The 14,752-nt window shown below is 29.2% G+C and overlaps 1 protein-coding gene across 1 annotated transcript in view; it reads right to left on the reverse strand.

Annotated features, from left to right (window-relative positions):
- Nucleotides 1-1,902: 1,902 nt before the first annotated feature.
- The window catches only part of LOC129918191 (uncharacterized), a 97,622-nt gene continuing 84,772 nt past the window's right edge, over nt 1,903-14,752 (reverse strand). The window contains exon 2 of the mRNA XM_055998580.1: nt 1,903-3,071. Within this exon, the coding sequence (XP_055854555.1) occupies nt 2,564-3,071 (508 nt within the window). The 3' untranslated portion in view covers nt 1,903-2,563. The remainder of the gene's footprint in view (nt 3,072-14,752) is intronic.

A 14,752-nucleotide genomic window follows, 5' to 3' on the forward strand; every position in this document is an offset into this window, starting at 1 on the left:
GATTAAAGTTCTTAATTTACCGATTTCGGTCAATAAGCTGTGGTTCAACTGCGGTTCAATCATGTTATTGGCTATTTGGCTATGAATCTTCACCCAGAATTAAATTTCAGGTATTTCGTCGTTTTGTGTATATATTTTATATTAAGGTCCTAACACATTTGTTCTGTTTCTGTTTATGTACATAATTTGAGCTATTTTGAGCAAAATCTTTTTCAGATATAAATTCAAAGAATTTTCATACTTACTTGAAGCCTTTTAAATTTGGATTAAATCTTTCCGATTAAAAAAATTATGCAGACAACAATTTTGATTGTTTAATATATATTTATTTGTGTAGGTAGATATTTTTTATTGCACAATGGCAATATAATTTTTAATATACAAGTAATATACATGTAAAATATTTTTTTTTTTTGTTAATATTATTATATATAATTTTATTTTATATATATTTTTTTTAATTAGTTTTTTTTACTTTTGTTGCTTGTTCTTATTTTTTAACTTGAATTGGCTATTTACAAACAAAAAGAAGAAAAACAAAAATTAAAAAAAACAAAGATAGAGCAACAAAAGATTAAAAAAAAAATTTAAGAATAAACATAAAACATTATGTAAGTAATATATTTTTATATATAGGTATATTTAATTACATTTAGCGACTAAATTAAGGCAGACTTTTACTAGGTACATTTTATAAAAACAGAATTTGGAAAAAAAAAACATAAAATGAAAAAAAAAAAAAATAATAAAATATCATGTATATTTAAAAAAAAGAAAACATAAACTAACCTAATGACTATACAAGCGAACAGTAAAAATTAAAATAATAAAACATAACTTTCTTAAGATATTTTTTTTATTTTTCGTTTTAACTCTAGGCAACAGTTGGCATGAAAAAAAATATCCGTTCATAAAGATGACATTTGAGTGACGTTTACTCAATTTTACTGTTTTTACCTTCCACCTTTTTATGATGTCAAAAATTCAGTGAAATGTTGATGTCTGTCAAATTCTTACAAACTTCTTCAGTTTATTTTTTTTATGTATATGTATGTGTAATAGAAATAATGTGATTCGCATTTCGTTTTTCATATTATGTGTGGTGTACACCAGGCCTAAGCTGCAATTCGTTCCTTTTTCTAACAAAATGGTCAGACACAAAATCTATAGGAAAATCATGACATTCGTAAATGACGTTTCTTCATATTTGGACGTGAAAAATTAAAACAATGAAATTTTTTGACATTTGTTTTGACAGTTGTTTTGACATTTGTTTTCACAGTTGTTTTGACATTTGTTTCTGTAACATTTGGGGTGAAAAAAGCTCTGTACACATTGCAATTCTCCAAACAACTTATTTTGACGTTATCATTAGTGCAAAACACATTCCAAACTCTGGAAAGTATGTATATGTCTTCTTTCTGTCAAATTTTTATTATTTGTGTCTTTGACAGAGACAGCTCACTTGTATGACAACTTGCTAACAAATTAAAATGTTTGTAGTAAACGAATAATTTTTTTTGTTTCAAGTTACTTACTTCTTTGTTTGCATCTGTCTGGCTTGAAAAATTGCATGCAAGTTTATTAGCAAGTTAAAATTTTCGAACAATTCTTGTTTTGATAGAAACTGTCAAATAACTTGCTTATCTTCTAACTTCTCTATTGGCTTCAAAACTTGCACTGTACTTGCCATAAAGTATAGCAGTTTTTTGAATGTCTAAAGGAAAACTTTAAAATGCACATAGCAACTTGCATAGAACTTGTAAGTTCTAAGTATTGTGACTTGCTTTTAAAAACTTGCACGGGTTCTTTGACTTTTAGCTGAGAAATCATATCCAAGTTTATTCCCTATGCAAAAAACGTTTTATAAACATGAATTAAGCTTCTATAAAGCCTTATATAAGTCTTTTATGTTAGGACTTCTTAATTTTCTTCAGTTGCTAAACGTCAAACTTTAATAATCTGTCAGTTTTGACAGTTGTCTAAAAATCAAAAAAAAACTGCAAAACACTCCTATAATCACACAAATAACATTCCGTTTAGTTCCTTTTTAGTTCCGTTTACGAATACCATGATTTCCTTCTCTGAAAGTGGCCACATGACGACAAATTGCTTTTAATATTTTTCTCCGAATATAGAAAGCAAGTCTTGAGTTAGGTTTTGTTTTTTCTTGTTGCTTTTTTTCTTTTCTTTCTTTCTTTATTTTTTGTATTAAAGCAAAAAAAGTGTTTTCTAGTCTAAATTGGGGTTGGGTTGAGGGAGCTATAAGTGAAACTCCTTCAGCAATGGCATTTAATTGCTTCCGGGCAATTGGCATTATGTTTATTTTTTTCCAAGGGGGAGGGAGGATAGACTACTACTAACCCGCAGGTCAACAATAATAACACATGACGTGAAGTTATTTCTTAAAGAGAAAACTATCCTAAAAGTCAATGCGTGGCATTTTGCAAAAAAAAAAACAAAAAACCGCACGAAAAGGTCTTTTATTTTTTTGTTTTGTTTGAATATTTTTCAACTAAGACCAAAATCATCGTCGTTCGTAGTCCTCTTTCTCTATCTCTCTTTAAACAACTTGCACAGTTGCAAACGCACTGAATGTTACTTTCTTGGGAAACTCTGGTCCCGGTGATCCTCGTGTCTTAATCACCGGTTTCAATGGCTGTCGTGGCTTGAGAGACATTAAGCCAGCCGAAGCGGCTAAAACACGCAGCTTCTGTGAAAAGCCTCCGCCACCACCACTACCACTACTGCTACTATTACTACCATTACTGCTCCCATGATGATGGTTATTGTTGCTATTACCAATGCTATTGCTATTGCTATTGCTGATTCCATTGCCATTGCCATTTGTTGCATTAGAAACAGCAGACGATAATGCTGACGACGACAAAGACAACGACGACGATCCTCCATTTGAATTGAAATTCGATTGGTGGTGTTGTGTTATTCCGGTACCGGAAATCGTTGCTGACGCAGGATGAAGGCGAAACACTTGGCCTGTCGCTGTTGGGTAGACTAGGCTATTGCCACCAGTTGTTGTGATGTGATGCTGGTTGGATGGGGTAATGTAACTGCAAAGAGAAATGGGAAATTCATGTTAATTATCATATGATAGTAATGGATAGGTTTTTTTTTTTATTTAATTTGTATAAATTATTTATTGATTAATCTTGTAATTTAGTCATAGAGATAGATATTGGCAATGTCAAGGTTCAAGGTGGTAAGAGAGATTATTTTTTGTTTTTTGATGTCCGGTTTTTGGCCAAGGTGTGGTTTTATATTTTTTTTTTGTGTTTGAAGAAAGTTTTGAGTTTTAATAAAAAATATTTAATTCATGTTCCTGCATGTTTTGTTTATTAAAATCTTAAATTTGTTCTGTGTTTTGTAGGGGAAGGTGGCCTAAAATGGCCCCCCTAAGGAAAATGTCCTATATCTCGAAAAACAGTAGCATTCAAACTTAAATGCTATATACTTTTCAAAGTTTAATATATTACTCTCACATTTTTTTTATTAGCGAGTTAAAAAAGTTCCAAAAAGTATTTAATTTTTTTAATTTTCAAGACGTCCACAAATTTCACTGATCAAATTTACCCGGGTAAAATGGCACACTGTCCAAACATACGTTATTTTAAATGCGAAATTGAGTCAAAGGGTTCCTTTTTCATTTTCTTGGAACAAGTGGTGCTTAATCCCCCCAGATCTTTCATCCAGTCATTTAAAACCCAGTTCATGTTGGTTGCTCGTCTAGTTTTTGTAGTTTTTGCAACTTTGAATGTTTTGGATGCTTTTTTCCAGGTTTTTTTGACGGAATCAAGGGCTTTCCTCGGTCCAGGACTTCCTCTCTGTACATCGTTCATAAATAGCAACTATTTATACTTTAAAAAATGAAAATGTGAAAAAAATTTAAAATGGCATGTGAAATTGGTATGCCATTTTACCCGAGCACTAGGTAGGCCATTTTGCCCATTTTGAGTTTTTTCAATTTAATTTTTACACCAAAAAATTTAAAATCGTTTTAAACCAACTTATTTTAGTAAATTAATAAGAAATACTTCATGCGTACATACATTAACTTCTTTTTCCAAAATACAATGTTTTTTATACTTTTTTTTTGCAAAAAAAATTTCACAAAATTATAACGAGTGTACTTTTTGAGGTGGATAGAGACAGTTTGACCTGTCAAATTTCAAATAATGGCTTGAAGTTGCTGAAATTTCGTATATGTTGGTTTTGTAAGATAAACTAAAGAATCGCGTTTATAAAACTTTCTAATTATTTTCGATTCTACGATTTCTAGCCAGGGGGCCATTTTACCTTGGGGTGCCATTTTAGGCCACTTTCCCCTATGTTTTGTGTGTTTTGTATTTCTTTATATTTTGTCTGTTTTGTGTTTGGTCCCTGTTTTGTATGTTTTTGAATGTTTTTTTATGTTTCTTCTTGTTTTTGTATGTTTTGAATGCAATGAATGTTTTGTATGTTTTGTATATTTAATATATTTTGAATGTTTAGCATGTTTTGTTTGTTTTGTATGTTTTATGTGTTTTGTATGTTTTGGATGTTTTGTATGTTTTGGATGTTTTGTATGTTTTGTATGTTTTGTATGTTTTGTATGTTTTGTATGTTTTGTATGTTTTGTATGTTTTGTATGTTTTGTATGTTTTGTATGTTTTGTATGTTTTGTATGTTTTGTGTGTTTTGGATGTTTTGTATGTTTTGTATGTTCTGTTTGTTTTGTATGTTTTGTATGTTTTGTTTGTTTTGTATGTTTTGTTTGTTTTGTATGTTTTGTATGTTTTGTTTGTTTTGTATGTTTTGTTTGTTTTTTATGTTTTGTATGTTTTGTGTGTTTTGTATGTTTTGTGTGTTTTGTGTGTTTCGTATGTTTTGTATGTTTTATGTGTTTTTTTGTATGTTTTGTTTTTTTTTTTTTGTATATTTTGTATCTTTTCTATGTTTTGTATGTTTTGTTTGTTTTGTATGTTTAGTATGTTTTGTATGTTTTGTTTGTTTTGTATGTTTTGTATGTTTTGTTTGTTTTGTATGTTTTGTATGTTTTGTATGTTTTATATGTTTTGTATGTTTTGTTTCTTTTGTATATTTTGTATGTTTTGTGTTTTGTGTGTTTCGTATGTTTTGTATATTTTGCATGTTTTCTATGTTTTGTATGTTTTTTTTTTTTTTTATGTTTTGTATGTTTTATGTGTTTTGTATGTTTTGTTTCTTTTGTATATTTTCTATGTTTTGTATGTTTTGTTTGTTTTGTATGTTTTGTATATTTTGTATGTTTTGTTTCTTTTGTTTGTTTTGTATGTTTTGTATGTTTTGTGTGTTTTGTGTGTTTTGTATGTTTTGTATGTTTTGGATGTTTTGTATATTTTGTATGTTTTCTATGTTTTGTATGTTTTGTTTGTTTTGTATGTTTTGTATCTTTTGTATGTTTTGTATGTTTTATGTGTTTTGTATGTTTTGTTTCTTTTGTATATTTAGTATATTTTCTATGTTTTGTATGTTTTGTTTGTTTTGTATGTTTTGTATATTTTGTATGTTTTGTTTCTTTTGTTTGTTTTGTATGTTTTGTATGTTTTGTGTGTTTTGTGTGTTTTGTATGTTTTGTATGTTTTGGATGTTTTGTATATTTTGTATGTTTTCTATGTTTTGTATGTTTTGTTTGTTTTGTATGTTTTGTATGTTTTATGTGTTTTGTATGTTTTGTTTCTTTTGTATATTTTGTATATTTTCTATGTTTTGTATGTTTTGTATGTTTTGTAGGTTTTGTATGTTTTGTATGGGTTTCAATATCAGTAAAACCAATTTAATCCAAAAATACTCAAAAAATAACAAAGTTCTTAATGACAACCTATTTTGGCATACAAAGTAATCAATTTGCCTGCTTTATAAAAAAAAAACTTTTAAAGAGTCTTATATTATAACCTTTGAATGAAATAAAAATTCCATTAGATTCTCTAATTGGCTAATTAATCTTTTCGTCAAGTTCAAAAACTCCGATTCGACTTTACACACGAGAAGTATTTGTGATGATATAAAAAAAAATATATCCATCATCACATTCAATTGGAATTTGCCTCAAGTGTTTTTATTGAAGCCTCCCTAAATTCATAAAAAGTAATAATTATCATAAGTAGGTACCTACAATGCCCTTAATCTCATTCCGCCTACTAAATACCAAATCTACTTGGTTTAATGGAAGAAGAACTTCTTGATCTTGGCGTATTTGAGAAATTCAAAAACAACATCAAACGAAATTTCAACCGATTCCATTTTGAAGGGAGAAGAGGGAGTATTATTAAATCATAAATATCCATTAACGTGGATAGATTGATAGATTTTTTTTTTGTGTTTATGCTGAAGATTTTAAGTAGGTTGTAGCCTTTCGAGCAATAAGAGGGAAAATATTTCATCCATTTTACAGTAGAATCCATTAGGAAAGTATTTAAAACGTGACATGTTCTCCCTCTGACGTATGTGAAAAGTTCGAATTATTCATCTTACAATGTTTAAGATCTAGTTTATGACCAACTTGTATCTTGACGTAAATTGGATATCAAATAAACCCTCTTAGCGTCATGAATTTTACAAAAAAAAAAAAAAAAAACATCGAAACAAAACGACCTCCACCCACATCTCCATCATACCGCTGAAAAATGCATTGCATGACCATCCACCCGTTCGTTCATACATTTATTCTCATTCTCCATCTCCATTCTCCAAGCCGTGTGCCGGAAAGTGGTAATTAAATCCCATCTCCATATTGTAACCGATCATGATATTATATCTGCGGTCATAATGCACATCACATTCGGAATCACAGCTCGTAGCTCATATTCATAAGCTGTGCCTGTGTCACCTCACTTCTGAGATATGTAAGTTCAAATTTCCTATTGCAAAAAAAAAAGTTTGGTCCAAACTATTCTACGCAACCGAGCATTACAATATCTGACCAAAGTCATACACAACCAAACCGTAAAAAAACATAGAAAGTTTATGTTTCTTATTTTGGTAATGGATACTCCTTTTTTAGCGATCAGCCAACAATACTCTAGGTGACTTGTAGTAGCTACTGCACAATTTTTTCCTTTTGTTTTATTTGAAAGAAAAAAAAAAGTTAATGATCATTGCAGTCAACGCCACATGAGCATTTAAGCTCTCAAAATCTAGTTAACAACATACAACACCTAGGGTTACTCTTGGGCTTACATTGTTAGTTGATTGTTTGATGGTTGGTTTTTTTTGTTTACAACCCTTCAACCATTAAAGCATAAACCAGAGGATTGAGTGTGCGCACAGAAAGTGACCGGCAAAGGTACATAAAGTTGTGGTTTACGTGTGCAATGGCAAATGATGGTTAGTTTACAACATAGGTAGGAGTACCTACTTTGGAAAGTTAGCAAATAGTCTTAAGTAGGCTTGAGTATGTAAATCTTGTGGTTATTAAGTAGATGTAAACCTTGAACCTTAAAGGTTGATTTATACTCGCAAATTATAAATATTAATAAAGGTCAATTAAATTAGTGAAACATTGGCTATAACAGAAAGTAGTACAAAAATGTCTATAAGCTTTACCTATGAAGGCTACTGTTTGCAGAAGCAACATCAAACATCAAAATAGGATAAGTATTGTGGCATAGAATTAGAGAAATCGAATAAACCTAGTAGTTTGAAGTTAATAAAAGCACATTATCTGATTGACAATTAATGAATCAACATTTTTTCGAACAATAATTCTTCGAATGACAATTCGAATAAAAACGGAAATTCTTCGAATGAAATTTTTTTAAATATACGAATTTTTCTTCGATTGATAGTTTTTAGAATGTCAATTCTTTGAATGACAATTGTTTGAATGATTATTCTTCGAATGACATTTCTTAAAATGACATATTTAATTCGAACAACAAGTCAAAACGAATTGCAATTCTTCGAATGACATTACGTCGAATGACAATTCTTTGAATGACTCTTCGAACATTCTTCGAATAAAAACTGTACGAATGACAATTTTTCTAATGAGAGTTTTTGGAATGACAATTTTACAAATGACAACTCTTGGAAAGACAATTCTTCGAATGATAATACTTCGAATAACAATAATTCCTCGAATGACAGGTTCTTCGAATGACAATTCTTCGGACAAAAATTCCTCGAATAAAAATTATTCGAATAACAATTATTCGAATAACAATTTTTTCGAATGACAATTCTTCGAATGAAAAAGTATTTTGTTATTTGATACACGGAGATTGTGGCACACTTGAAAGCTAAATTGTCTATTTTTTGCAAAAATACGAAAAGTATATTTTTTCCGGCAGCGCACTTGGTTCCTGGAAAAGAGTATAAAAATTGTTTTTTTTTTTTTTTTAGATTAAAAACTAAGATTTCTGCATCATTTTTTTTACTTACGTTAAAATATTATTAAAATATAAGTTTAGAATTTTTTTGTTTTAGCACTTTTTTAACCGCTGTACCTACTGAAGTTTAAAATTAAAAAAAAAAAATATTATAAGTTATTAAAGTTTTTGAAGCATTCAATACAGTTTTTGGTCTTCCCTCTTAAAAAATGTACCTAGGTCAAAATTTAGTGACCTAATTGCTGCTTAATATCGACAGCCAAAAAATAGGGATACGTTTTAGAGAAAGAATTTGAAAAGCCAGGTCTACTCAATTCATTACTTCGCGTTAGTAAATATTAGAAAGAGTGAGAATAAAGGGAGCCCTGGGGGATACCACCATTTCATTGATTGTCTAGTGTCTACTACTACTTTGATCTACTTTGCTATACTGAAAAAGTAGTTCAAAGCAGCTTTAAGTACTAAAAAGTAGATAAATATTTCCAAAGGAACGCAGCTAGTAAAAGTGTTTTTTTTTTCAACTCTACAGCATTTAATTAGAAAGAAAAAAAAAAACTGAGGAAGTTTTGAAAATATTGTTGTGTTTTTCAGTCAATTAATTTTGTTTTTAAATTAAAATAATTTACATAGTTTAAATTACAAATTTTCACGTAGATGATTTATTTTCAACCGTGGATAATGGTCAATATTATAAAAAATAGAAGGTACATAATCAGTTCCTGAAAGCTAACTTTCAAAAACTAAATTTAAAAAATTCTTAAGATAATGGTTTCAATAACTAATTTTTCATTTCTTTCAGATTTGGATTCCATGGAAAAAAAAAATCAAGAAAACAAAGAAAACGTGAGTCTACTCAACCTTTAACCTTTATATCAAAATTTCTAACTTATTCTCCTACGGATTTTGTTAATTTCCGACTTTAGTTCATTTGGTAATACAATTTTTCAAATTGTGTAAAGTCCACCATACATTTTGGGACCATAACGGTTATCATAATTTGTTGCAAATTCTATTAATAATTTTAATTTCCTCAAACTACTACAAAAAAAAAATAAGTACAAATTTTAAAATCGCTATTAAGATCCTCTTTGCGGTCTTCTCTTAGTGTGAACCTACGCACTATAATTATTATTCAAGACCACAATAAGCCGGTTGTTGTTGAAGAGTATAACTTCACTTACTTCATACAAAGTCACTTCTTGAAGTAATGGTCGGAGAATCCTTTTCTATCAAGAAGATATGTATATAATTTTTTTCCATCCATTTAAGTTCAATTAAGCAACATTGTGTTTTTTTGATGTGTTGTGTGTTGTAAGTACTACATTTACTCATATATATAAAAAAAAATAGTAGTAGTTACATAGCACTTATAGGTATTTCCCTTATACTATACCAGAAAGCAAAAAGCATCGTTTTTATTTTAATTTATCAAATCCCACCACATCGGCAACCACAAAGTTGCGTGATTAAATTTAAATTAAAATATCAAATTAAGTTATTTTCTTCCTCTCCTCATCATCATCTTCAGTCGCGATGTATAGTGTAGATGATGATGATGATGATGATGCGGGCACATGGCAATGGATGGCGTTACATTCGCGCGGTATACAAATAATGTAAGTTCTATGCTTATCGATGTGTCTATGATGGAACAGTGGGGGAAATTGGTAGCAAAAATAAGAATAACTTATAAAGGTCTTTCTGGTTTTGCCTCTGTAAGGCTTTATAGAAGTAAAATTTTACTTATACTTATGTATAACAGCTTTAAAGATCCTACTATTGCTTCTTTAAAGCTTTTCAAAAGGAATATACTTCTTTAAATCCTTACAGAAGCAAAATTACTTCTATAAACCCTTACAGATTGCTTTTGCAAAGCTTTATAGAATCAAAATTATTTCTATAAAGCTTTACAGAAGCAAAATTACTTCTATAAACATTTTTAGATCCTAAAATTGCTTCTGTAAAGTTTTAAGGAATCAAATAATTTTTTTAAAGCTTTACAGAAGCAAAATTACTTCTATAAACCTTAAGAGATTCTACTATTGCTTCTGTAAAGCTTTATTGAATCAAAATTATTTCTATAGGGTCAATGTGGGTAAATGTAAACAGGGGTAAATGAAAACATGGCTCATAACAAGCTTCAGTTAAATCTATTTGATGCATACATAAGTACAAATTGCGGACGCATGTATCTTTTAACTTATACGTCAAGCTCATTGCTGTCAAGAGAGAATTCATTCGACGAGCGTATTTTCCGTGAAAGATATTTTTTTAAAGTGCCAAACAAGTCGTTAGTCTTTCAGAAAAATTAAATATTCTTGCAGATTCAATTAAGTCAATATAATTTGCAAATACTTTTTTGTTTTTAATTTTGATGTAGATTCTATGTGATACAAGCAAATTTTAAAATACAGGACATTTATGTCGATTTGCATGTGTTTACATTTACCCCAGAATATTTTTCATAATGGGTAAATGTAAACAACGTATTCTGAGGGTAAATATAAACATACATTTTTGGTGAAATTATTGGTTTTAATAAAAATAACGTACTTTTAGTCAATTACTATTGCTAAAGTGCCGCGGAGTCCCATTTTCAAGTAGCCAACACCATCATTTTCAGTGGATGATGTTGCAAAATCGGTCTTTGACGTAAAAAAACAAAAAAATATGACGTTCAGAGCTGCTCAGGATGCATATTGAGCGCCTATATAAAGAATCAAAGGAAGAAAACAAAAACTTTTATTGGAATTTGAAAAAGTTTTTGTCAAATACCTTCTTGAACGTTTTTCAAGTTGTTATCCATATGATAAAGAGGAAATTCTAAATTTTAAACCACCGTTTACATTTACCCCGAATTTGCAAAAAAACACAAACATGGTGGGGTATTTGTAAACATGCCATATTTGACAGTAATGTAAACAATTTGGGAAATATTTGTTTATATTTATAAAGAAGAATTGCCATCATTTCATATTTGCATTTGAAGATACCATTCAAGTTGTTCCGTGAAAACATACAAAAATCCAAAATCGAAAGAAAAAAAAGACATGAAATTGTTTACATTTACCCACATTGACCCTAAAGCTTTACAGAAGCAAAATTACTTCTATAAACCTTAACAGATGCTACTTTTGCTTCTATAAAGCATTATAAAATCAAAATTACTTTATAGAAGCAAAATTACTTCTATAAAGCTTTACAGATGCTCCTTTTGTTTATGTAAAGCTTAATAGAACCAAAATTGTTAGTTGAGTAGTCAGTAAAGTTTTTTTTTGCCAACTTTTTCAACAATTCTGCTCCACTGTTTGATGTGACATTGGGTGTATATGCAAATCACCAAAGCAGTTATATCCTTGTATTAAATTACAAAAAGCATAGAATTGTCATGGCAGATAATTTATCTTTGAAACGATTGCGCGCAAAATGTAATCAGAATGAAAAGGCTCCGAGGAGCATCAACATTTTTGCAGTTTGTTCTTCCTAGATGTACCTACGAGTGTTCTTAATATTGCATGGATGCGATTTTTATTTCTTTTATTTTGTTCACGTGCTCGTAGAATCAATTGGAAAGAAATTGTCGCATAAGAGTTGTATAAGATGTGGGGATATCTTTTTTTTTTTATTATTTATTTTTAAATAAAAAATAATTAGCATTATCCTGCTGCTGTTGTAGATTCAATTGCTACTGCAGAGTGGTGAATACAAAAACAAAAAAAAAAGGAAGAAAATCACTTACATTCTATAAAACCTGTTGAATACGTACTTATAGGAGCTAAAAGAGCTCTTATAGAGGTTAGTTTGTTTACACACTTTCATGGGTTCTATATAAAAAGATTCCAATGGGATCAGTGCCTCCATTCCTTTGGAATTTGAATGATGTAAGCCTAAGGCCGTAACACACATTACCTCTCTCTGTTGGTGGGTAATCAATGCTTTTAAACGGGCACATTTGTTATTGTGAATTTATCTTATTTCACGTAATTCTGTGTGCTAATTGGTGAAAGGGATTGATTGTTTTATTGAAATGAAATAAAAAATAGAAATATTATAAGATTTTATGCGCGCTTGGTAAAAAAGGGTCGATCGATGGATAAACTAAACATGTTTACAACGCATGACATTCACATGGCTATGTGAAAATTAGCACTTGATTAATGGAATTTGAAAGATGACTTGATGCGGCTCAAGAGAGATTAGGTCAGCGGCTTTAGAAGGTTTTTTTTTATATTCTTTTGAATGCAAATTGATTGACAATAAACATGAAACAAAGTAATTTATTTTAATAATGAGAGAATGTTTTTAGGTTCGTGCTAAATGTGTTTTTAAGATTCATTTAAAACTTTAAGTTATTAACAATTAAATTGATGGTTTTGAATTTTAAAAATTCTAATTGTTCTTTTAGTTTTATGCATTTAAATAAGGGAATAAACTGTACAATTTAACTGGTAATTGTTTTAACAATGTACATTTTATTTGATGGAAAAGCGTGATTCTACGATTGGAACATATTTACAGTCAGCTCAATTAATTTTTCAATATTTTTGTGTGACTTTTCAGGATTATTTATTGAAACCTTTTATTAATTTAAAGTTTAATGACCCCGGCAACCCTATAGATTTATGTAGGCTTCTACTAATTAGTATTTTTCAGTATATTAATAAGAAATATTGTTAAACCAAATTTAAGCTTTCTTTTTTATCAACTTTGTTTAAAATTTTTTTTTTAATTTTTCATTTTTGAATGACTCCTGGCAACCCTTTTGCATTCAACATGCTTTTACTTTATAAAAGTACAAATAAATATGCTCTTTTAATACCTATTTTCAGATTTGTAAGCAATCGGGCTTTTCATTTTTGTATTGTTTTTATTTTTTATTTGTAGGTACCTGGCAATCCTTTGCCCTCACTTTGACATATTGGATCTCTTATTAATAATTTCTGTTCCTTGTCAATTTTGCTCAAGACGTAAGCTCGTAGTAAAAACTAGAAACGATATGAAGAAACATTTACAAAAAAAATGAAGCAATATAAATGAATTCCAAGTGACATTTGCGTTTGACATTTGATGAAGTTACCATAATCCATTATGGTTACTTTTTGTTTTAACGATTACTTCTGCGAACTTATCGTTTTGACATTAGCTTAGGTTCGGTTAAGACTTAAGCCCTATTCTATAACATTAAATACCTTTTCGCTCAGAATATTTTATACAGAATCTTCTGACCCCTCTTTTTTTATTGAAAACGGATTATTTTTACTATGTTTCATTGGGGTTAACAATTTATGTTAGGAGTTTTTGTTTACTTGCTTTTTTCGTTAAACTACATTTGAGAATACGCTAATTTATTTCGTTAAAAAAAAGTACTGCCTCTTTCACCCAAAACTTACATATTATCTCATTTGATGCATTAAAAATGAGAAAAAAACAAGTATCACATGTGCTTAAGCATACTTGGAATATAGCAAAAATCATAGACATAGACAGAGTTAAAAAAAACTTTAGTAACTTCAACATATAAAAATACCAACAATCTCGAAAAAAAAGTTACTTTAATCAAAATAATGAAGAAATAACTTTTTGCATGTAGACCGGATATCAATAAATGTTGTTGAAATAATTATGTTGAACAAATCGCAATTTTCTTAATCTAATTCAACTTAACCATCAATTTTTGTTATTTTCGTTTTATTATTTTTATACTACAATCTAATTCACACATATGAAATTGCATTTAAAAAAAAAATACGAAATTACTCACAATGACCTTAATAATAGTACGAGTGGATAATATCAAAGTAGACTGGTTTATTAAATAATAAAAAATATTAATTTGTCTTTTGTCCCATCCAAATAAAAAAAAAAAAATCAAAATTTTTTTTAATGGCACAAGACAAGGTTATTTTTATGCACACATACTCTACTCATTCACTCGACATACATAATTACTATTATTTCTCACCTCTTCAACTTTTGAACATCCCGTCTGATATATTTCTATTTAATTGTATGGTCAATTAAAGTGCTAAAAAGAGACAGTATGGATTCGTAAAAAATTGTGTTTGAGGCTTTAAGAAATTCAGAAAAGATAATTCTGACAGATTAGTTTGATAATATACGTTAGAAGATGTCAAAAATTGTCGTTCAGGTGAATAGTAATAGTGAGCTGTCAAACATTTGTGCATATTCAATGGCAGAACACTGTTTTAAGTTTGCACTGCACTAATGTAAACTTAAAACGTCATTATTTTTTCTTTAAACATAGTTAATTTTTTTAAAAAGTTTCTTAAGTGTTTTGCCTCGGGTTACCACCAACCATTAAAGCAAGTTCATGCAACAGACTCATGTACTTAATTTTTATTTTATTATTTTTACTATTACTCATT

The sequence above is a fragment of the Episyrphus balteatus genome, chromosome 4 (assembly GCF_945859705.1).
Source record: "Episyrphus balteatus chromosome 4, idEpiBalt1.1, whole genome shotgun sequence".
Classification (NCBI taxonomy): domain Eukaryota; kingdom Metazoa; phylum Arthropoda; class Insecta; order Diptera; family Syrphidae; genus Episyrphus; species Episyrphus balteatus.